Source organism: Cygnus atratus, chromosome 1, assembly GCF_013377495.2.
Source record: "Cygnus atratus isolate AKBS03 ecotype Queensland, Australia chromosome 1, CAtr_DNAZoo_HiC_assembly, whole genome shotgun sequence".
Lineage (NCBI taxonomy): Eukaryota > Metazoa > Chordata > Aves > Anseriformes > Anatidae > Cygnus > Cygnus atratus.
Genome location: NC_066362.1, coordinates 204481222 through 204506983, shown reverse-complemented (window position 1 = coordinate 204506983; position 25762 = coordinate 204481222). Strand labels below are relative to the sequence as shown.

General features: G+C 41.8%; 1 protein-coding gene across 1 annotated transcript in view; it reads right to left on the bottom strand.

The window, feature by feature from the left end:
* TENM4 (teneurin transmembrane protein 4) overlaps nt 1–25221 on the bottom strand; it is a 338371-nt gene extending 313150 nt beyond the window's left edge. Inside the window, exons 1-2 of the mRNA XM_035560436.1 lie at nt 24999–25221; nt 20229–20498 (exon numbers count right to left, since the gene is read on the bottom strand). Coding sequence (XP_035416329.1) covers nt 20229–20498; nt 24999–25221 — 493 coding nt within the window. The remainder of the gene's footprint in view (nt 1–20228; nt 20499–24998) is intronic.
* Nucleotides 25222–25762: the final 541 nt, after the last annotated feature.

Below are 25762 nucleotides of genomic sequence, written 5' to 3'. Positions count from 1 at the left end.
TGTTTATTGGTTTATTCCCAGATTTTGAGTTATTGATATTGAACTTGTCCAGGAAATCAGTTCAGTGCAATGTAAGGCTAATCAATAGCCTGCTGCTCTTTTTGCATATTAAAAAGACAACCTTATGGAGGAAAACAAAAAACAAACAAACAATAATTAAAAAAGAGCTTCAATATCATTCCACTACCAAGTCAAAGCTTTACAAACTCTGTTTTCATTTATTTCTATGCTGTCTTGTTCCCTAAAGCTGTCTTTAATGGTCAAAGCAGGTTACCTTCTTCTATTTCCCCCCCCAAATATGAACCAAATGCCCACTACATGGATACTCAGATAGCTCTCCCACTTGGATTTGTACCATGGATATTGCTGAACTGTTTTCCATCTTGCAGGATCCCAGACATGAAAACAGCCCCATGGTCTCAGCTGGGCTGTGATGTGTGGCCGAATGCTGCTTCCCGGACCATCTCCCTGGTGATCTCTGTTATTTGCCCTTCTCTTGAGGCTCAGCTCAACCCTCAGACCAGTATGTCACCATCCTTTTTTTTTCCTTTAGAATGCCAACAAATTCAACAAGATTTTGTTTTTGATTCTCCTACCTGCCCATATTGTCTCTTGTACATTTGTTTGGTTGCTGTGCAGTTCCCCTCCTTTCACTGTCCTAATGTTGTTATAGGATATTGCTGTTTGCTAAGAAATGAAAGATGTTATTTAAAAGGATGCTACCACTAGGTTGACTGCTGCTGAATTTCAGAGTCACTAGTACAAATACTGAATTATATTACTTTCATGGTAACGGTGTCCCCAAAGGATTCTCCTCTTGCTTCAGATGCTCAGTCTCTGGTCAGTTCAGATCTGATTGCTCATCTGTTAGATATAATAATAGCATCGTGCTGTAGCTCTACGGTGCCTTTCATCTCATGTGTTTTACAGAGTCTGGGCAGCTGTCGTAGAGAAGCAGGTGGGAAGCTGAGTGCTGAGACTCTTTCTAAAGTAATTTCAGCTGACATATATTTAGTGAACCCATCCAGCAGATAAAGAGGTACAGTGTGTATTATATATCTGTATATATACACACAGCTAATTAAAACGACAGCGCTGGCACCAGTGGCCAGCTGGGACAGATCTCTCTCTGCAGCACCTTTCTTCATCAACTAGCCCCAGCTGGTCCCCAGTCCTTAGGGTGCACCCACATCGCTGCTATTTCAGGCTGGGATTATTTCAGGCTTGTCACGAGCGGGGGGATCCGTCCACGCACAACCTGGGGACTTTTTGGTGTTTTATGACATTGCCATTTCGCTGTCTGCTTTGTTGCATTGTCAGTGGTGCAAGAGCAGGCTGTGAGAAGGACCCTGATTGCCCAGAAATAAGTCGCAAATGTAATGACTGTGTTGCTGGAAATGTAAGTGAAGATGGTAACTGGAGAAAACAGGGGTGACTGCATTTATCTACCAAAGGGCTGTGCTCTTGGGGGGGGTAGAAAAGTGTCTCAGAGAAGACTAGATATCTCTGAATTTGTCCACTTTGCTCAGCACAGCTGGACCTGAGACACCTCTGGGTACTTGGCCAGCATATGCAGACATGGTACAGTGCAGTGACCTCTCAGGGTGTTAGCTGAGCTCCTCAAAGCAAAGCTAACTGCTCTGGGCAATGGACTGCAGCTTCTCCTTCCCATGCAGGAATAGGCTATACCTGAGTAGTTTAATGGTCTGTTCGTAGGAGCTGATATTTGGAGAGCCCTTGCCTATCCTGATTTTGTAGTAATTCAGGTGTGAGAGGCTGGGATGTGCAGGCCAGAGGGAAAGGGCAGCAGCAAGTGAGAACAGCGGTGCCCTTGGCACAAGCTGAATGGCAAATCCGTGTTTTCTAAAAATAGCCACAAAGCTAACCTGCACTACAGCTTCATCTTTGGTTGTAAATCCTACCCCCGTCACACACAAAACCACTCGATTCAAACATGGCAGAGCAATACATTTGAAGTGCCCTGCTCAAAAGTATGCAAAGAACAAAACCCTGGGCAGCACAACTTGCTGCCTGCTACCATTGCCCACTGTCCACTCTGCCTCTCAAGTAACGCCTGCCCTCCAACATCTTCCCACAATTCCCTCCACCAAGGACAGATGATTTTTTTTTTAACCATTTCTTTAAATATTTAAGATGAAGCTCAGCTTTATGGTGGTGCTAAAAAACAGATCTACCCCCACTGATCTTAAAGCTTTGGGACTCCCAATGACCACAGCACCATGGACACCAAATTTCAAGAAGTATTTTACAGTAGTGCTGCTCTTGCTCCAGCTTGGCTATTCCCAGTCAAAATGCAGTTACCCAGAGCTAGATCTTCAGAAAAGACAGATGCTGAGAGCCAAAGACCCTTCTGTTGTGTGTGTGTGGGTGACCAGCGTGACTATACATTCGTGGAAACAGATGGAACAGTTTATACTACAGTACTCATGCATATTTGGTTTGTATTTGAATGAAGACTAACAGATGCAACGTGCTATTTTATTTTTTAGGAAATATATGATTAGATATGGTTAATTTGCAGAAGGTAATGAACTACATACTCTTATTAAAAAGTCATATATTTATATATATTTTTTAGCAGAAAGATCTTCCTTCTGAAAAAGAAGCTCTCCAAAAAAAAAAAAAATTGACCTCTTTGGATGTGTCTGCTATATGCCTGCCCCTTCTGCCCAGCTGCTCCACTCTGATGTTTATTAAGAAATTCAGTCAGGGGATACTGAAGACTAAATGGTGAGTCTCCAGAAGTTTTCGTTCCACAGCTGGTTAGATTTTTTTTCATACGTATGCACCTAAATCATTTTAGTTGTTCCTGAGAATGTCCCAGGAAAACTGCATTTCCTTGTCAACTGTGTTGACAAGGTCTTCAGCATCTTAAACCTGACTGACCTGGATATTTCAATCATCATATAATGAGACATTAGGGGAAATATTACTAGGTGGACACCTTCTTAAAGGCAGTCATTTACTTTGCACCTTAAGCAAATAAAGCAGTCCTTTTATTTTCATTAACAGCTACATTGGAGTGCCTTTTCTCTTCTCGTCTGTGGAAAAGACAGCTGATATACAGGTGCCTTTTCCCTGAATTCAGTAAATCAGAGAGAGAAGCCTTTTTTTTTTTTTTTTCAGCCTCATAAATTCCATCCCCAGGACTGATGATGTTATGGGTGTACAATGTCATTCTGTGAATGCTTCAGAGGGTGTGCTGGAGTCAAGCACACCGGATCGCTTCTTATTCACTGAGCATCACGAAAACATTTTAGGGAGACTCAAGGGTCTGGATGTCAGATCCCTAGGCTCAGGTCTCAGTCTTGCCAATGACCAAGTGGACAGAGCATGCAACATCAAGCGGATGAAATTAAAAGGACTGGAAATGCATCGTAACAAAGCACCTCGGCTTGCAGCTGTCCATGCACACAAGTACACTTTGCATGTCCCCACTTTGCAGAGTTTCTTGAGGTTTACACATCATGCAGGTAGCTCCTATTCTAGGATGTGGATGCCTGTAATGCTGAGGGTAGGAGCCAGTTGGTTCAGTGCTAGCTATATGAGAAAAGACACCTGAGGATAAAAACCACCCGGGTCAACCTTCAAATTAAAGCACTGTGAGATTTTTAACATCCATGCAGAGCAAGGGAAATCAAAGTCTCCTTCAAAGCAGCTACAGATGGTGCCATGTAACTGTTTTCCTGTCCTGGTGGGATGAAAAGCTGAGTGGAATCTGCTGAGGAGTTCAGTCTGGTGGAAGTGCGAGTCCCCCAGCATCAGGTTGGGGCTTCACAGGTTCTGCTCAGCTCTGGGAACAGCACAATTTGTTGAGCAGGAGCGACCTGACCTTTTTTTTGGGGGTGTGTGTTATCACCTCAGGCCTATCTCATATAAATCACGCCAGCCACTCTGTAGTTTCTCCCTCAACACACTTCTTAGGTAAAACTCCAATCAGTCAAGCTTACCCAGGCTGAATTGACACAATAGGAAGTTTGCCAGGGAAAAAAAAAAAAAAGCACCAGATTTGGCCTTTGTATGAGAGATAGCTTCCTTTGTAGAATTGGGAAAAGAGGAAGGATTGTGATAAACATCATTACTAGCAAGTAATTTTTCCCTTTCTGATGCAGCTCTGCAGTGAGTTTGTTATCTGCCTGCGTGAAAGATCTTTTCAAGATGTTTCTAGTCCCCAAGGAACTGAGAGACTAACAGAGTCTTCCCAATAATAATAAAAGGGGGAAATCAGGGGGGAGAAGATGTCTCTCTTGTTCCACTAACACTTGACAAAGCACTTTCCTCCCCCTTCCCAGCACTACTCTCCTAAGCAGTTCAGAAGGGAAATGAGTTTGCTTGCAGATATTTTTGTTCTCTAGCTAGAGAAACAAATGCGTTCACTGAATATAGCTCTGCCAAGAAAATAAGAACATGGGCAGGACTTTGAATGGAGTCACTGATGGGAACGGAGAAGAGGAACAGTTTGCTGTCTGAATTGCTCATCAGGAAGAAATAAAGGTGAAGAAAGGGAGGGAGGAAATAGAGTTGTTTGAGTAAAGATACTGAATGCAAAATCTGAGTGGTAGAAACTGTAAACGCTGAGGAGATGCTGGATGAGTTTGAGTCATGCAACAGATTTTTTTCTCCCGAAGCTGTGTAAAACGTGCTGCAGCCACCCGCCTCTGAAACCTTTCATGCAATCACTATGGGAATTATGACCCCAATGCAAGGTCATGTCTTTTATCTATCTATCTATCTATCTATCTATTTATTTATTTATTTTTCAGGGACTGGCTAGAGTGGAGTGGTGGCTGGGCTCATGCCCAGGGATCATGTTCAAGGGATACCATTTTCATGAGGGCAGCACGTATCCAGACACCAAGAACTACCTGCAGCAAGACATGAACAAAACCTTGTTTTTTCTGTTCATTTCTCTTTCATCCAAGTGGCTTGGAATCTCAAAGGTTTTGGGTGACATCTCAGGTGGTTTATGGCAATTATTATGACCTTCCTGACTCACTACGTGGCTGCGCAGGACTTCGACAAGTTAGCTCCTTGTCTTCCTCTATCAGCTCCCCTAATAGAGTGATATTGAGTACCCCTTCCTAGTGACCTGCTGAATTCCTTGTAATTCCTTGCATTCTTCCTTCGAACTATTGGAAAATGGAGTCACTAACTTGTTTTCAGACAGGATTTTTGCAAGTACAAAGTATGTCTGCATACTTTAGAAAACATTTAAGTAAATAATCTGTTATTTATTATTATCATTTTTAATCCTATTGTGGAATCCTATTCATAGGTTTATCTAGACTTGGCAATGTAACAATGTAATTATTCCTGGGAAATTATTTAGAAATATTCATTTTGAAGTAACTCTCTACATGGAATCAGAATGATCAGAGAGATACTCGTGCCAAAAGAAAGGATGCTGAAATAATTATTTCAGAACAGCCCTATCAGTAAATTTCCAATTGGAGAGGAGCTCGTATACACAGGAAGGAAGCAAACTCTATTGTCTCCTTCCTTCCTTGCAACCCTTGTTTTACAGCCGAACAAGCAATAATGAGGCTGTAGATCTATGTCTTCTTCTTAGAATCCAAAAGGCTTTACAGAGTCTGTTGGATGAATTTCAACACCCTGATCAAGTCCAAGGAGGAAATAAACTCTTCCAGAATTCACCAGTCTTCCTCTTTCTTCTTTGAGTCTGGCTGTAGCTCAAAGGAACCTTATGGACCATCTGTCCCTTCTATCCTCTCAACCCCCACATGCCACCATCGATAAGACATCAATCTGTGAAGCAGCTCTGGGAGAGATTTTTTTAGTAGTTTCTCCAAGAAAGCATCGGAGTAACTCCTCTGCAGAATCTATCTGCTCTCTGTCTGCCGGGGAAAAGGAGTATTGACATCTCCCCATCTCTACTATGGTCTGGACATTCTTCTCTTGAAGGATGCAAAATGTATTTGCAAGAACTTTAGACAAAGCCAAGAATGAATTAATGAAATCCAGTTCAAGGAGGAAAGAGATAAACAGCACATAGATTGTGAGACCACTAAGTTTTGGAAAACATTAATTACACTGGAAGAAAAGAACTTAAAGAAGGCTTAGGACTCAGTTCATCATAGTCTATGGGGATATGAATCTGTTGGGGTACTGCTCAGGGTCAATAATAGATGCTAGTGTTCAGGATGTCTTTGGGAACGCTTCCTGAATCTTTTATCTTACTCATATGTGTGGGACCAGCCACAATCTGATGCTGACAGTGCAAACTTCCAGAGCCACTGAGATAAAAGTGACTGAGGGGTTGTAATGGATTTAGAGTCCAGGCCATGGCTCTTCCTAAAAGTTTCCGAATAAAGCTTTTATTTAGAGGTGGTTAAACATTTCCATAGTAAAAAGCACTGATCCCTTCTCAAATATACTTTTGAAGAGTGAACTTTTGCATAGTCATGCAGTTTACAGACAGAAGTCAGTCTAAATCACAGCTGCTTTCGCCCAGCTGCTCTGTTCCTTTTGCTAGCCTTCCAGCAAGACATCCAGTCATGAGCTGAAACACACCAAGAGCATCTCATGTGGATGCTGCTGAGAAACTTGCTCACCCTGACCCTAGGACTCTTTACAGAGACAACACCTCCAGGCTGTCACCCTGCTGCACTCAAAAGCTTTCTGCTCGTACAGCTGCAGATCACTGCATCTGCCTGCATTAATCTGTGTCTGTTTAGACCCTGCCCTCACAGATTTTTGTTTATTTTTTACTACTGCATCTAGTTTTTATGTCCACACACTTTAGCAGCCATGAGTTTAAGTTTTCCTCTAGATAACCACTGAAATGTTGAAATGCATTATATTGAATTCCAATACCTACAGCCCCAGTGCCTACCCTTTCAGTCCCAGAAACTCTCTATCCAACAATTAATGTAGCAATATCTTTTGTTGTCTGTTTTTGTCAAAATATGGCTAATTTATAACCAAATGACTTGGTACATCCACTTACATAAATGGGTAGGACTGTCCACTGATGTTTCACCAGGGCTCAGCTTCAATTCACACAAATCCCGAGGACAAATAGGAGCAGGAAGAGGGTTCATAATCCAAAATTCAGCTGGGAGCCACTCTGTTCACTGCCAGCTCACACGAAGGAAGATACCCCTGTGCAGACATACATGACCCCCACCAAAGGGAGTTATGGAAATACCCCATTCAGCCTAAATAGGAGCCATGGAGATTTTGTGAGTGGATCTGTTTTCTACTTTCTCTATTCACAGCCCCAACAGAAGGAAGATGACCAAAGAAAGCAGATTTGTCAGGACTTGAGGGTGGGCAGTGTCCCCGGGGAAGGGACCTGTGTGGAAGGAATGGCAAGGACTCCTTCAGGGGGAGCCACACTTCGTGGCCACTCAAACCCCAAAAGCATTCAGCTGGAGCTGAGCGACCCTGAGCCTAGGGAGGAACAAGGAGAGCAGGTTTTGTCCCCTTCTGCCCTCACAACAAGTCTGGTTTAGGTGTATGACTTATAAATACAGACATTCTCTTTGCACAAATGTCTATGTCGTCCTTTATCTAGATGTCTGAGGTGATGCCATTCACAAATCAAAGTCTGCAACCAACCAAGTCATCCTCTCTTTATCAACCAAACTTATAATATGCATAAAGCCTGAACCTGATTTGCATGAAAGGACCTATTTTCTCTGTAACTCCATCAGGTGGAACCTCTAAGCCCTTTCCCTATTTGGCACCAAGTTTACCTGGCATCTCTCCTGGAGGAAACGCATTGTGTTACACACCAAGGAGGAGCAGAACCAGCTACAGGAAAAGTTTGCTTTGTTGAGCATTAATAAAACTAATGGAGTATGTTTATGTAGCACCTTTCATTCCCAGTGATCAACTGCTTTGCTAGCCTTAATCATTTCACCCATCACTGAACTGCAGACACCTCTGGGGTGGAACATTAACAGCTGCTCGGTGGAGCAGAGCAGCAAAACAGAGCAATTTAATGGAGGAGAAACACCTCGTCCAACTGCAGGTGCAAAGGGAGTTTTGTTAAGTGAAATGTAATTATCCAAAACGGTGGTACCTAGGGGACAGGTAGTCGCATCCCTTAGCACTCTGAGATGGGGCTAGGGCTGCTGTTCCAGCCCTGTGTTACCAGGGAATCAGCACCACAACCTGGCTCTGAGATAGCAGCTGTGCATCTATTTAATTCCCTCCCTAAGCAATAAAAGCATCCCAGAGACTTTGGATGGTTTTTCACATTTGCGTTCTTTCAGGCAAGGATTGCTATTTGCCTGTTTCAAACACGTAAAGCAAACCAGAACCAAGCAAAGAACATGGCTGGAGATGGAGGCTTGGCACATCCAAGCTTACAAGTAGTGCAATGCTCTGCTGGCTATCGAATCCGCACGTAATGTCAGAGGGAGAAATCATTGTCCTTAAACTATTCATGGCAGGGCGGCTTGATTTAAATTATAATCATGGTTTAAACCAGCAAACAGAGAATCTTGATTTAAATAATCAGTTTTAATCTTGTTTTGCATTTGTGCTTTTCAGTTATTTTCTTTTAAAACTGGTTGATTCTCACTGATTGGTATAATTTGCTGCTTCTTTATGCTAAATCAAAGAATATCCTATATCTATACATATTTATTTCAGCAATTATATAGTTTAGCATGCATTTATTCAGATTTCTACTTTTTACATTTTTTCTGAAGAGAAAATGGTGAACAACAGATTTCTTATTCAGTAGATGATTGCTGGATTTTTTTCTTTTCTTTTTTTTTTCTTTTTCTTTTCTTTTCCTTTTTTTTTTTTTTTTTTCATTTATTTGGAATTCATGTCAAGCTGCATTTAAATGGCAACTGGAATCCAGTTATAATTTCACCCCCCTCCTCCCAAACTGAGAGTAATAAAAATGCTCAAACCTGCTGGAGATATGAGAAGAAAATAAGTCTTGCACAGAAAATGAATTGAACTAACAAAGAGAGGGCGCTGGCTGTCGCTGGGGAGCTGGAACGGAGGGATATTTCCAAGAGAGCTCGTCAATGCTTCTTGCTGGCTGGCAATGCTGGCTTAAATAGTTCCCAGGTGCTTTCACTGCCCCAGCTCAGCCACTGACCCTTTTCTGATCCAAATCAGGAGGATTTTCTGTTGGGTGAGATTTCTGATGCTCTGCCCTGGGTCAAAGTAACCTCTGTGTGTGGGATGGTGATACCTTGTCCTTAAGGACAGGCTTTAAATCACATTGTTTTGGGAGTAAATCAGAGTCAGACCATGCAAACTGTTACAGTGGCATGGCTGCAGGGACGGTGAACCCTTGAAAGGGTGGCAGCTGGGGACCTCTTCAGCCAGTTGTCCCTCAAATTTAATGTGTCCTAGAATTAGCTATAAGACATCTTGCCTCGGTTTTATTCATGCAGATCTTCCCTTCCCCTTCTTAACTGCTGGAGGTTTCTCACTTCTCTACATGCTCATTGAGCAGATCTACTTGAGTGACTCGATGTGAAGAAAATCTCCCTTTCCACCTGCAGAAGAAGCAATTGCTGTCAGGAGCTGATTTAGCACCTCCACAGACCGGTTCTAGCTGCTTGCCCAAGGACTTTGCCTTTCCTTAAAACTTCGGCAGTTAAGACACAGCGGCTTGGAAACGGTCTGAGAGTAACTTAAAAGTCTCTAAGTGATTATTCTGAATTTAAGCCTTAATCAGGACTGTCATAATTCCCCATTTCATTTTCAGCAGTTTCTCTATTAAAAGAGGAAACGTGCGCTTTGCTTAAATTAAACTTAAAAAAAGCGTCCCCCCCACTACAAAGCGACCAAAGCGGGGCAGCGATCAAAGCGTGTGCTTCCAAATGTGGCAGAAAGCCGTCGCTTTGAGGAAGCTCTGCTCTGCTTTGCCACATTTGAAGCTGGCCATGGAAGCCCTGTAGCACTTCGGAGGTCATTAAACACAGTGGCGAGAAGAGGGCTGCGCTTGCTGCCAGCTGGCATGAAAAGGTCTCGCCTGCAGAGAGAGCTGTGAGGGGAGAAGGCTCACTTCTCAGCCTTTTTGCCCCCTCCGAAGATAGCTGTTGCATGTTTGAGGGGTTGCCTGTGCTGGCATTTTAAATATTTCAGTGCTGAGAATTCACTTAATACATTACTGGATAGAAGAGGAGTATGGCAGTGGTGTTTGTTGTTATATCCATGTCTGATTAGAAAGTATTTGGGTTCACAACTTAAAAAGAAAAAAAAAGGAGAAAAAAAAAAGGAAAAAAAAAGAAAAAAGAAAAAAAAAAGAAAAAAGAAAAGAGGAAAAAAAGGGAAAAAAACACCCTCCTTTTGTAACAGGGAACTAATACAGAGAAAGAGAAATGAAATGATACAGCCAAGGTTAAGCACTGCCTGTAGCAGAGCCATGGATTAACTCTCTTGAATTGCAGCCCAGTGCCCACTCAAATGCAGCCCTTCTCTGAGTCCTGGACTGTCTGGTCCCCAAATGCCATTTCATTATTTAGACACACTTGTTAAAGACTTATTTTTGATTGGTCCATAACAACATCATGCTTATAAAATATTTAATCTACGTGAACATCGGATAGGCATTATTAGAAATCTTTTTATATTTGTGTTTCAAAGTGGTCTGTGGTGGGAAGGACAAACAAAACCAAATTGCCTTAGGGCATTAAAGTTTTAGGGGCATTTCAAAGAAACACTGAGAACTTTACAGAACTAGGGCAGCCTTGTATTTTCAATAACTGCCCTGGATTGAAGAAAATGGCATTTTTGTCTAACAGTTAATCAAAAGCCTCTGAGAAATAAAGCAATGAGACGTTAATGAACAAATTCTCATGGCAGAAGCCTTTATTTGGATGTCAGTGCACACCTCCAGGCATGGGTAAAACCAAAATATTTTCTCTTCTCTCACTTTGTTCTGCTCATGGGTGGAGATGGATCATTGATGAAGACAAAGCACGATACCTCTAAGGGTGCTGGCGGAGACTGGACCAGATGTGAACTAACACTTTATGCTTTTCCTAGAAGTAGGTACAGTGGCCCCAAAAGGAGTTCAGAAATACAGATACAAGCATCTGGAAAGGTCAGGTTAGGAAGAAACCCTGGTATGCCTTTTCCCCTGTGCAGGAACTAGCATTGTACCTCTTTGAAAGGCTGGGCTGGCATATCGACATGTATGCGTGACCCCTACACAACCGTGTTGAAGCAGAAAAGGGGGAAAAGGCAAGGGAAAACAAACTCTGGTCCATGCTAACTAGCAGATTTAACTCTGCAGGGCAGGGATTCTTTGGCCATGGAGGTAGGTAACAGACCATTTTGAGCCTTCACCTTTTCCTTGCTTTGATTTATTTCCCCCTATAATCATTTGATTTTTTCTTTCCACATTGTTCCTCTCTCATCTGTCCCAGGAGGGCTTGACTGTTTGCTTAGGATGAAGCCAGTGTCTGGCCCTGCAAGGAAAATCCTGCTCCAAATACACATCAAGCTGCAAGTCCAACCTGCCCCAAGCACCGATGTTCAAACACAAATCCCACCCCAAAAAGAGACTGAAGCCAAGCATTTTTATTTAAAGAGCAACAGGGCTTTTGCTGCTGACCCTAGCTGTATTCCCCCTATGGTGTTTCACACCACAAGGAATTATTCGTGGCACTTGGAAATAATATATATATACATAAAAAGTGCCCAGATTTGCTTCCAGAATGCTTGGCAGCTGGCCAGCAATGTTACTAAATGCAATTATTTTCCATTAAAAAAAAAGTCCATGACAAGGCAGTTTAAAGTGGCGAAGGAAAGGACAAAAATTAGCAGCCTAAGTGAAAAGAAGAGTAAATTCTTACCTGTTAATGTAGTTTCTACCTGCTATCAATGAGTTTATGGAGTTTGGACCTTATTTTCCCACTTAATGGCTTCACCATCATCACAATAATAATAATGTGGAATCTGCACACTAACCTATATTGAACTGCAGTTCATTACAGCTGAATCCCATTGTGAAGCGTTTTAATGTCAGCATCCCTTCAGATGCAAATTACAACAATAAAGAAAATACATTCTCTATGGGACTTATCATATGGAGAAAAAAATACATGGAAAGACTTATTTTTTCTGTAGAAAAAGCAGACCAGTGATGAGACAGATTAGCCCTAAAATCAGTGGGAATCCCTTCACTGAGGAACAAAATCAAGATATTGTTCATTAATGAAGAAAATGAATTATTAAACTCAGATGAATCCTGCCTAGCTTCATCGCCTGAAGTGGAAGCATGGATGCTGTTGGCTCCTTCTCTGGTCCCTGGGACGAGCTAGGTGGTACCAAAGGGAGGTACAGCTCTTGGGTGCATTGAATACTTCCCTAGAGACAGTGACATCCCCTTCTTTCCTGCTTTGAAAGGCTGTTTTACACCAAGTGGACAGAGGGTTGGTTAAAAGTGGAGGGACATTAAGGGTCTGTTGCCCTAAACCCTATCAATTTATCATCCTGTCAGGGTAAAAGTCTCTGAGACTCCTGTGAAGAAGTAAGGAGGTACCTCACCTTTTCACTTTCAAGAAGCATATTGGGGCTAATGTCTGAAAAGGACAAAAGAGGACAGAAAATGTAAGGCATTAGGAATCCATCATCAAGGATGTCCGTGGTTAGAAAGTTGGATCACAAGAAAGGAAGACATAACAGCCTTCAAGGGAGCCATTTTTCACTGGAGAATGTAGCGTTTGGGATGGTCATATAGCAAAAGTCTCCTTTTTAGCACCAATATTCTTCATAAGAATATTAGTATCTTTACGGTTGGAAAACCTGAAGGCACATTCCTTCCCCTGACCTTCACATTTCAAGTGATCCTCGGTCTCTGAATTCTCTATAAGGCAGCTTCAGTAGGCTGCAATACCCGAGCAATCCCAATGTGATATCAAAATGGGGTATTGCTTGCAAATCCCACCTAGAAAAGAGCAGCGTAAGAATTTCAAGGAACTGAAACAGGGAAGGGGATTAGTGAAAATCCCTTTCTGAACCTGCTGCTCATTTTTGTAGTTTTCCAGTGTTGTTCCCTATCTTCTACAACTGATGCTGGATCTTTAGTGCTAAGGGCTCTGGCTAATTTTTGTTTCAAGCTGAAACATCTTGTTAATATTAAGGTTACAACTGATAGGAGGCAAGTGAAGGATGACAGCCAGCAGATGCCTGATCTTGACCTGGTAATTCTAATTTATTCTTGTCTTCTCCTACTCAAAAGGCATAAGGAAAGCTTAAGAAAACAGAGCTTACAGCATATTTCTTTTCTTAAAAATTATTTATTTTGAAGAACAAATTTTTTTCTAAATTTCTTTTCTAAATTCTCCGGAGTCTGAGTATCATATTTATGCCTACACAATTTGCAGAAGAAGCATGTCTGAAGCGCACACTCATTTACTGGAAGTACTTTATAATGCACTATTTAATTCGAAGGGGGGGAAAAAAAAAGATGTTGCTGCAACCACGGTAACAATATTAACAATAGAGTGCATGAAGCCTGAAAGGAAATTACTCAGCAAAACGTGGTAATAAAAAGAAAAGTCACCATGGATTATCAACTAGGGTATTAACAAATAATTTGTAATGCTAAGATCACACAATAATTCTGGCACTGCTAATTGCACTGATATATTGAACTGCAATTTGGGCCAGTGGTTTGGGTCAACATGGTTTGGGAAGCAGGGAAGAGAAGGCAAAGAAGACCGAGTAAAAATCCTTCCTGTGCAGACATTCAGAGCTATTTAGGAATACCTTGTAAGGCTCCTGGTAACATGTACAGACAGCATTAGGAAGATAAGCTCCAGACAACCAAAGAGAACAAGAAATATACACGGAAATAATTACCATTTGCCTAAGGTTCCCCTAGCTATTGCAAAAACAAAACAAAACAAAACAAAACAAAAAAACACTCTGAAGAGAGAATATTCAGAATATTCAGAAAAAGTTAATGAAATTTTGGAGCATGTGGCTTAATGACTGGGACAGCTTTCTGATTTAATAAGAAGCCAAAATGTATACAAGAAACCTGGTGGTGAACAGCATGTTGCAGTGTGTTTAACCAAGAGTACTGGGATTTACACCTTGCTGGCACTCAGACCATTTTTCCAAAGCAGCACGGTGCCACCGTACACCTAGGACCTGATCTACCACTGCTGATAGCAACAGGAATTTTCAAAGGCTTCAGCAAGGTCTGTATCAGGCACTGCTGAATAAGTGGAAGAATTAGTTAGGCTTCTTAACTACCCAGGAGAAATAAAATTATATCGTTTCTCTGGTGTTTCTTGCTTGAAGAACTTGTCTTTAATTATTTCCTGCTGTAACGTACCACTGTGTTTCTAAATATCTTCTATGAGCATTTGTTTCTATCAAGTCCTAATTTCCTATGCAGTTTCTTAAGCACTCCTTCCAGCAGCAATAATGGCTTTAGCAGTGTGGAATCAGAAAGTGTGGCGGTTACTGCAAGAAATGCTCTTTAAATCATGTGTTATGTCAATTAAATGGCCAAGAGTTGGGGCTGTGATGGTGGAACAGGCAGAGCTATCGTGAGCTTTCCAGCTTCTGATTGCCAGTGAGTTTCAGTTCTACATAGCATATGAGAATTTTCCAGAAAGGCAATTTATTTGATGGGAAAGCAAAAATTAACAGTAACACATTCATTACCTTTCTAGTCATGTTGGTAAGGCTTGGAGAGCAGGTTTGGATATTGGGCTGGCTGTTTGCTTGACAGCTTTAAAGCTCATTTAAATGCATCTCAGAACGGTAGTGACTACAAGAAAAATTTATCTCCGTAGGATGTGGGTCCGGCAGTGTAAAATGAATTGGTACTCTTAATCTTGTCACCAAGTAAGTGTCTCGATAGCTATAGCCACCATACAGCTTTTGGGACTGACTGGTGATTTCAGAGGTGACACCAGAGACAAACGGACCTTGCGACTGAACTGTTCTTCTTAAACAGAGGTGACCAACAGATGAGTGGTGGAAATGTTGGTGATACTTGCATGGAGTTCATAGGTGAATGAGAGATCTGAGTCCCAGCAATGCCATTTTCACTCCTCTTGCACACATGAAATGCAGGCAGAATTGTTTGCAGCAGCATATGTTTCCTATATATTTTTTGAATTATTAAGATGGAAAGAAGGACCCACAGCACAATTCAGCAGCAAAGGTCTTGCAGACTGAATTTTGGCTTCCAGGGTGCTTAGATTTGGAATTTTAGTTTGTGTCTACTTATCTCTCAGTCTGCTAGATAAGAAAATTCCACACTTCAGCAACAGTTCTGCTGCAATAATTTCTTCATACAATATATCACAACTGAGCATTTAGTTCTATATCATCTCCATCTCGGTTGAACTGTCTCAAGCCATCTGATGTTACTCATCCTGTCTGTGAGATCCTTGTGGCCTCTTGATACTGCCCACATTCTTCCCAAGAGGAGATGACGACAGAGAGAAACATCAGCTCCACTCTGCACATGTACAGAGCATTAATCACTGCTGACTTGTACTGCTAATGAAGAAACCGCTCCCCCTCTCTCCAGCTCCTTCTCACATTTAACTGCATGCCTTGGTGGAAATTAGCACTAACCCCTGATTAAAAATGAAGTGAATCTTGAGATTGCCTCGGCTTCTTTGGAATAGCTGAAAGTTAAATTGTATTTTCTTTTTAATATAAAAAGGGCAACAACCCACTTTCAGAAAGACAAATTTTTAAAATGTGGTTGACCCAGGTCTAAAGTGATCCTGAAGCAATTGCACTGAATAAATCAGTAAGCTCTTTATCACATTGAAGGCAGACAGAAAAGCGTGTGTGTTGTTTTGTTTTTTTCTGGGAGCAGGAGGAAGGTATGGCAATATCAGTAATTTTTTCCCCCCTCATGCTCAGGTCCATTGGGAGACTATTAGCATGATTCACAATGGTTTGGGTGGGCTTAGGGTAGGACCTTCCCTATGGAGCAGAAGGAGATATTCAGAGCCTGTTTCATGGGTGCTAACCAACAAATGCTGTCCAACTCTACATCTGTTAAGAGTGTCCTAGACAGTACAAAACCACGAGGTTCTCAAAGCCCAGTCTGAACAGTCCTGCATGCCCCCTGAAACAGAAGAAAGCTTGTCAATGCTACAAACTATTGAAACAGGACAAAGGGATGCTCAAGAGGACAACGGGTACAATAACTCTGACTGAGGCAGCATCCAACCTGGATGGTTACGAGCAGCTAGGTGTCTGGTTTACACCTCAAACCTTTTAGAACTGGAGTTCCCCAAACTTCTCTGACTACCTCTGCCGGTGCCTACTACTTACAGACCATTTATGAGAGGAGGATCAAGGTGTCTTTGTTCAGCCTGGAGAAGAGATGACTAAAGCAGTGGCTGTCTTTTAACTATTTTAGATGTGGGGATATACAAAAGATAAAGCCAGACTGTTCTTGGAAAAGCATGATGAGGGAACAAGAGAGAGTGGACAGTAGAAACTCTGACTACCTCCAAGAAGAAGAGTTGTTCTCAATAAGAATGGTCAGCACCAGAGCTGGGACATAGATGTTGTGGACTGTCCAACCTGGGAGATACTCAAAATGCAACTGGATAAGGTGCTGAGCAACCTGATCTAACCTTAAAGTTAGCCCTGCTTTAAGCACAGCTTCCAACATAAATTATTCTGTGGTTCTGTATTTTTAAGAGGATGTCTTTATGACTAGAAATATTTTGCTTTTGACTGAATTGCTGCAAAATAAGTCATTTTCTGGAAAACTATTACCGCGTTCTCCTCCATTTTGCTCTTATCTATAGTAAAGAAGTAGAGCAAATCAGAGCAAAGCCTGTTCAGGGTTGCCTAAGGTGACACCAGTTAAGTTGATGCCAGGCTCAGATCCAAATGACCACCTCAGGAGCTTCTTTTGTTTGAATTAGTCTTGCTGAGAAACCGTGTGAAATAGCACAGGAAAAAAATTCTCCTAAATTCTTTGCTTAGACATTCAGCACCCAAACACTTTTCTGTGCATGGACCTGAACAGTTGATATGAGTTCACAACTTCAGCTTAACCTAGGTGGTCATGATGCAAAATAACCCTTAAGCTTCATTAAGTGGCTGCTATATTAGCAGCATAGAGTGATTGCATTAGTCTGGATGAGGTGTGGTGATTTTGTGGTGATTTAAGCTGTCCCCTCTGTCCCCTTTTCTGCCAAGTGACCAGCCAGCTTGAGCAGAAAGCACTGGCCAACCAAGGAGAAGCCTCTGGGGCTCTTTGGGTGTGCAGGGTCTGAGCTCAGGGCAATGCCAGGGTTGTAACTCAAGCTAACTTCAGTGAAAACAAACTCCTAACCTAGTAAAAGTACTCAACCTCCTGGAAAGCCTGGGAACAGTTTAGATAAAACATTGCATGGCTTTTCATGCCAGCTGCCTGTGCAAGTGATTTATGGACTGTAATATGCCATGGAACCAGACCACTTCATCGGTTTCCTTAAAGACAGAGAGGGCGATTGTGGCCGCATTTACTGAGCAGCATATCTGTTCCTTCAAGGCATCACCACTCCTCAAATAAAAGAAAACCTGCTTTTTGAGGGAGCCAGACCTCTCTTTTTCTAAGAACATAGCAAATGTCTTGGTAGAATTGCATTTCAACAGCTTTGGATTTAGAAACATCAGAAGTAAATTCTGATTATTCATTTTGGATAAATAATGAACAACATAAAAATTGCTGACGTTAACCTTCATTGGAAAAGTTGGTTTAATGGGCCCCATAAAATCTTCTATTGATGGCAGGTTCATAAAGCTCCATATTGACTTCAGCTAAAGGCTATAACTTCTATCAATACTGTCAACAATTAATATTGACTAACAAAGGTATCCTGTAAACTGAGTCATAGCATTATGTTACTTTATGCTGCCATTAGCAAAATTTCATGTCTTCTTGAAAACATTTCTCCTATAAATCTGGGATTTCTCAAAATAGCCTGTGTGATAACTAGCTGCAGAGGGCCCACAGTAACACTGCTTCTGTGCGAAGTGACAGAGCAACCTTTCCATTTGCTAGACAGAATTTCTGAGTGTATAACAGGCTTCGCATTCTCCAATAGCAGGTTTCAGGTTGTGAGGGGTTTGTTTGCAAATGTTTGTCACACCTTTACCTGTGCCAAGAAAATACAAAATAAAGATGTCCACATTTTATCTGTGTACATTGAAGGCTTAAGATTTTGTCCTTAGTCCCTGTTTTCCTCTTCCTCTGCACCTTGTGTTTGGATACTTTTATTCCCTCAATTCAATGGCAATCCCTACACTGAAGTTATGTGTCTCTCTTGCAGCTCTGGGCAAATTTTTCTCACCTGAATCTGGCTGATGTCTCTTATCTCTTCCCTTCTTCCCAGGGAAGTCTGTTTCAAGTACCAACTCAAGCTCTCCAACAGCATGATTTGGGTTGTAATATTTTCCCTTGCATTCTTTGTGTTCCACACCTCTATTTTTTGTCAGTATGAACAACACAATTAGATTCTGCACACCGTCCCTCTCTAGATTATATTTATGCTACACAGATTTTATATTTTTGACTACGATATAGACTTTCTCATTCAAAATACTCAACACCTAAGACAAATGCTTAGGAGCCAAGTAAACTTCTATGTTTGGACAGCACTTAAAATACTGCAGATATGTTCTCCACCTTGCTGTCTTCCCTTTTCTAATTGCTATGGTGGTTCAACAAATGGTTAGTGTGTCATCAAATTTAAGGGAAGAGGAATTGGAGGTTGTCTCAGTCCTGACATTAGTACTCCTTCCTCTGTTATTAGTTTCAGTAAAGCCTTTCAAGGCATGTGCTGTTGCTAATGTGTTGTTGCTAATATAATTTCATTTGTAAGTGATCTGTAGGTACAGAGTTGCATTTGCACATGTAGAGATAGCATTACGGAAACTGGTGAAAAAGACTCCAGTAGCTAATGTAATTCTTCTCTCTTAAGGAAAAAAAAATGGCTAAAATTCTGTGGTTTGCTTTTCTTAGGAGGCATGGAAAGAAAAATGTATGGTATAGGTTCACAGCTGCTCATACACCACTATATAAAGCGCAGGAGAGGGACATGGAAACGAGAACAGGACACAAGTGCAAGGTGTTTGCTTTGGGGAGCGTGCAAGATCCCTCTGTCTTTTGATGAAAACACAAAGCTAGGAAGTAAAATGCTAAACTCTGGCACTGCATTATCTGCCTGTCCTACTGAGTGAAACCCTGTAAGACACTACACCAAGAAACTTTAAAAAAAAATATCATAAAGATATATTTTTAAGAAAATTCTTCTGTACATCCGTTAAATAGAAGGTTGTTTATCTTTGAACTTTGCCTAATATATTATTATCACTGAACAGAAACTTAATAAGATTCCACTGTAATTTTGTTGGAGTTAAACATAAAATCATGTGGGTGGTGTATGTCTCACTGTGTCATGGCTTCCAAAGGAAAAGTTATCATCATTTGTCACTATAATACTGTGGCAAAAAGCATAACGAGAACAAGCAATGCAGTCATTTCACATCAGCTTTCAGAGCTGAGCTCAAGTGCCCGATGACTTGTACGCAGCAGCTATATTAAGAAGCAGGCTGTGCCATAATTGAATTAAAGGTGCAAAGGCATATATGGCTGTGTGAACCCCCGGGTCAAGCTGCAATTGAATCAAAATCCTCTCTCCTTCCTACACTGCTTGGCAGAACTGCTGACCAAAAGGTTCACAGGACTTACAAAAGGCATGCAGGAGTCCCTGCAGCTGGGGATGCAAAGTTACTGAGATAAAAAATTCGTGACCTTCAGCTTTTATTTCTCACAAAGAAAAAGGCTTCTAAAAATATTTCACCACCGTTTTCCTTCAGAGAGCAGTCAGCCGATTTACATAAATGAAACGGCTCCTGTCAAGGAACCAGTGAGGAAAAGAAGGAAATTATCTGCCCCGAAAATCTGTAGCAAAGATAAGAGCAGCATCAGCCAGGGGAGGGGAGATTTAAATGCTTTTTGTCTGAAAGGTCGCTACAAAAACAGAGAAAGTATTACAGCCGCTTAATGATCTCTGTCGCTGTGATAAATAAGTAGGAGCTTCTCCAGCAGTTTATTAACAAACACACTGTAGGACAGTACAAAAGGCTGCGACACAGCGCTATTAGAAGAGTGTTTTCACTGAGTCTGATAAAAAAAAAATACAACTAAGGAAGATTAAGGTGGAGTGGCAAGAAGTGGCATTACTGGTCAAGCTCGAGGCTGCCATGGCACTTACCAGTTTCGGTATTCTCGTGCTCTGTGTCGGTGAGGGTGAGGTTGGAGTTGGCCCGGCTCGATAAGCAGGAGCTGCGCCCGGACTTGGTGTTGCGTCCCCAGAGCCTCACGGGGTGTTCGGGTGACATGACCACGTCTGCCTCTGTGTCGGCATCTGAGCCAGTGCTGATGGAGTAGCCGCAGTGAGGCAGCCCGATATCAGTCCGGTACAAAGTCCCGTGTGTGGGTGTCACGTCTTCAAGACCCAGCTCTCGCAAGGAGAAGTTGGCTCCTGGGAGAAAACACAGCAGCCTGGTTATTCTTTAATAGGGGACAGTTTCATATAGCATGTGTCAAATGGCAGAACCATTCGTCTTCTGTCTTCAAATGAGACCCTCCAGCTCCAGAGTCCTAACATCATAGGAAAAGTTGCCCTGTTTCATGGCGTTGGTTAATGGGACACAAAGTGACTATGCCAAGACCAAAAAAACAGCTGGATTCCTGCCTCTGGAACCTTGTCTCTGACTAAAACTCAGGACTTGCTCAATAAAATCATCACATATGAAAGCAAAGGGGATGGAATTCTTTGGGAGAAAGAGAAAAGTAAAATGGGGAATGCAATGATTAAAAAAAAAATCATATACCTTGCAACTGTACTACAGTAGGAAATTTGAGTGAGTTCTGCTCCTTGAAATCAATGAAATTACATATTGGGGATTTAAATTTCCTTGGGTGATCTCACTTTCCTCTGGCTGACCACTCACGATTTGACTCGGTTTAGCCATTCATTCTGACACAGTCACAGCGGAGGTTATTTGGCTGCAAATAGATGCCATTGTTTAGCTGACTAAAAATATAACCTGAAAAATGACTCTTGAGTTCATGTCTCATTACCTGCTGAGCTTCAAAATCAGACCAAATCGATGTGAAGGAGTCTTCAAATATTAGCACGCTTTGTTCAGAAAGTTGCATGAGAGAGCTGGGGAGAGCAATTAGTGCTTCTATTTTAATACATATTTATTTATTAATGCACTCTTTTATTTTGCAGTCCTGAATGTCTTTAAAGGTTTTTGGCCACCTGTGAGTGCCTTTATCTGCACCGTGCATTTACGTGGCACAACGTGCACCCTCCTGTTACAGTACGCCTCGGTCAGACAGATTAAGGAACTTTATCTATTAACCAGTAGGAGGCATCAGGCCCTGGACTGTGGCCAGATACCAACACCGCTGATCACAATCAGTCTAGTTGGCTTCCTCCTGTTATTTCAATAAATAAATCCCCTGCAATCAAAAGAGTTGTTGAGCCCAAACCGCCAAGTTCATGTGCAAGCCCCAGACTCAGTTTTAGAGCAGTGTTTGTGGCTCAGACGTGTTTCTACAAGCTGGATCTGAACGCATGATCTCCAGGACAGTTCAGTCCCCAACCTCACTTAGAACAGCAAAGTTCTTATCTATTCGTTATTGAAATTCATTCCGCAGGTCTGGACCTCAGCCTCAAGGTTGTATCCAAAACTGAGTTATGCTTCTCTCTGTGCTCAAAACCACAAGAGCATGTGGTTCTCCTCGCGTTTTTATTTGTTGATGTAAAATATCACATGGTGGAAAACATGAATCCAATAGAAACAGTCAGATTTCTACTTTTCCAGAGTCTGGTTTCATGCTTGTGGAAACACTCTGGCTTGTCCTCGTGCCCTGCTGGGCGGGGAAGGGTTCGCATTATAGCACACATGCACTGAATGATCAGCTGCTCTTTTACCGTGCTTTTTCATTCCAGTGACTTTGCATCTCAGAGGGAACAGAGAGAAGGAGATGTTTGAATGCAAAGTGAATAACGGGACTGGACAACATGTCAACCTAAAGTTCGGTAAAGGAACTGCTTGATGTCAGGAGGAAATAACCATGGTTCAGCTGATTATGGATCTACAGCTGATAACATTTAAACTGTATATAGCATTCATGAACTTCACACGTTCTTAATTGACCAGAAAAGATTAAAGCTTTCAGACAGAGTGAACAGATGAGGATGCTTGGGGCTCACACATCCGTTGAACCCTGTAGCCTTGCTTGGGGAGCACAGTGCAAGCTTGTGGCAGATTAATCCATTTAACTTGGCTGCAAAACAAGTATGAGAGAGCATCCTCTTACCACTCCACAACACGAAGTAACAAATGAACTTGACCTAAATTACAAAAGCAAAGAAGTAGTAAATCCCTAGAGACCTCACTCTTCCAGTTTTGACTTTTGGGCAAAGCTGGGATAGTTTTCAAACCATCTTCTGTGGAGAACTGGAGAACAGCATCTTTTGGTTTTGCTTGTACATTTGAGTCACCAATGGTGACTTCCACCTTCCCCTGCAACAAGCCACACTCATCATCCAACACATCAACATGCAGTGTGACTGATACTCTTCAGTAACAGCAGCTCATAAATTATGAAAAATGACTGCTACAATTAACTGAAAATCAAATTTATTTGCAATAAACAGCAGGAGATGCATCGATTTTCATATTCTGTGCTCACTGTTGCCTTTTAAGCTGGAAGAACTCAAGTCAATAAAAGGAAGATAATAAATATCTGAGACTTTTTAATTCAGATCTGGTCTATTTTTTCCTGTGCTGACTTGCACGTTTGCTGGCACTCACACTCTAGCTAAAACCATTTAAATGCTGACTTGTTTATTTACTGAATTTATTCGGTCAATTTGAAATGTTTCCCTCCTCTGCCTTCCAAACCAATGCAGGAGAGAAATTCACTTTGCTTTGTTGATGTCGTGCAAGCTAATAAGGCTTGGTTTCAGTTGGCATTAGCCCAAGAAGCACCACAAAGTGAGGTCCAGTTATGGCTTTCTGCCAGTGGAAAATGTGGCACAGAAAGTCCAGGGTAATTGTTATCATTCTTCAGAACAGTTTGGGGACTCTCAGGAGAAACTGGGAGAAAATTATAAAATGAAAAACCTGTGGGTGATATATCAGAAGTAGAACCAGCCCCCTGATGTGGTTAACCTTAACCTCTCAATCAATTTCAGCCACTTAGACCAATAGTTTTTAGCATTTTTCAGTATCCTACAGTTTTGTTTTTTTTTTTCCCTAGGGAATTATGAGCTTCTGTATAGCAAATTTATACTCCCTGTCAATAGACTGGCTTTTCTTATTTCTCTTTTGTGGACTTCTTAGGAGAAGTCCATAGATCTGCGTGGCCTCATAGACCCTCAGGCTGAAAACCGCTGACCTATACTAATTCACATCTACCCTGCATGGTGAATATATTGTATGAAGTGAGCAAACTCAATGACCTAAAAGGTTTCCTTTTCTTTATAACTTCTTAGATTCCTTAGAGAGGATGAAGTACTTCAGAGTTGCTAAGAGGGAAACTCTTTTTATGACTGCAAACTATTACTTATAACACCTACTGCCCCTTTTGTTAATTATTGCCTGCTGCAACTTTCCTGAAATACAAATACCAAGACTATGCGCCCTAAGAGACTTCTGTAAGTCATTTTCCTTGGGAATGCCTTAAAGATGAGTTTTGCACCAAAACCACAACTGCATGGTGTTTGAAGAGTGAAATTAAGCAGTCCCCAAGTTAAACTAGTACAGTTGTATGCATTCGCTTTGGAGAATCAGCTTCTCTAAACACCAGTGGGCGAGCTCAGAGCAGTCAGGGTCAGCTCTTTTATGTTCATTGTCTGGATTACTGCCTATTCCATTCGACTTCCTCTGCCATTTTATGCTTTTCTCTATGGACTTCTAAAAATAATTTATGTGATACCCTGCTTGGTTTCTGAACTAAGTTACTCATGTCTCTACAGAAAAATGAAAATGAGACTATGAGATTATAGAAACAGCCAGAAATCTACCTCATGTAGGCAACAACAGCATCAAAAATGTAACTGCACCTGACTTCAAGCTATCAATAAAAAGGAAAATATCTGGAATGTCAGTTAGGACTCGAGCCCATGCTGACCCATATTCACTAAATGGAGTCCTAAAAGTCCTAAACGTGTCTCTTCGCCACCCTTTTAATACTAGAACTTGTCCCTGTCTCAAACCCATAGCCTGCAGGCCATGTACAATGTCAAGGATGTTTCAGCTCATCTGCAGTTTCTCCAGGCTTCTTGGGTTTTTCTGTAGCCCTGATGGACAGTGTGACAGTAGTAATATCCCTTGGTTGTCTTCTGCCTTGGGATCTTTGTTGACTTCATGACAGAGCAGGCACATGACATAAAAAAAAAAGGACACCTAAGCAGGCAGGGACTTCAGAATCACAGACCAGATGAGTTTGGAAGAGACCTCTGGAAGTCATCTGGTCCAACAGCCCTGCTCAAACAGGAACACCTAGAGCAGATTGCTCAGGAATTTCCAGGACTTTTCACGCAACATCAGTATACATGGAGATGGACTGTGCAGCATGTTCCCACTGTGTCTGGTTTCACAGCGGGAAGTGTCAATGGGCTGTTGCAGATGCACACAACACATACAAGACTGCCTCCAACTTTCTTCTAGAATGTGGGATAAGAGTAGTACCTCTCTGTACTCCCAACACTCATAATTAGAGAATGTCTTTTAGTTGATGCTAATGAACACAGGCTAGTGGTATCCCACTTAAAGTCATCAGTTTGCATACATCCCACAATTGTACAAAACAATGAAGATGTTCCTTGCTGCTCTCCTTCACTATATCTTGCTTTCAGCTTCACAGTCCTTCAAAAGCAGCCCCCTACCCACCCCAAGCTCTCAGCACCGAGTTGTTTAACTCTCACTGCTTACAGCAGCTCCTGCTGAGATGTGCTCACCTGCTCTGCAGAATTCATCAGCCTCCTGGTGCACCATATCTTTGACCCGATTGCTGTAGGTCAACCTGGAGTCTTGATCATAAGCCTTCAGGGTCTCGCTGGAGCTGTAGGACTTCTGGGGAACCTTGCTGTCCTCACTCTCCGCTGAGGAGCTGGTGTAGCGGCGCTCGGTATCGCGGCGCCGAGTCAGAGATCGATACGGTTTCCTTTCTTTTACATCCATGGCACTCTTGTCTGAGTATTCAACATTAAAATAATGACGTCCGTGTAGTGGTCAGAATGGGATAATCTGAAAGAGAGAATGAAAGAAATAGTACCTATGCTCATGCCTTTGGGCACCAGAAGGCTAATTTGCCTTTTTTATATATTCTTGCACTGAACAAAAGAGAGGTTACTTAATGGACTGCAGGAAAACCCTCCTAGAGCAATTACCGATGGGAAGAAAGTCTCAATTATGTGTGACTCAGAACTTTACTAATTACACTGGCTAACGGGATACATGCACGCAGCAACCTGCATCTGTCCAAACCGGGCTTGAACTTGTGGATTTCAAACTGATTGTGATTTTCTGTGTCTTATTTCCACAGGAAGTGACTCAGACACCTCCTGGAGGCACATTTTATGTACAACAGTCACCTAATTGGTGGGAAATCAGGCCATGCTGAAATGTCTCTATTTGGGCACATGGAAGACTTTGGAAAATGCTGTCCTATGCTTTTAAAAGTGTTTTGGTACATTACGAGTCTATTAGGAATGAAAAAAAT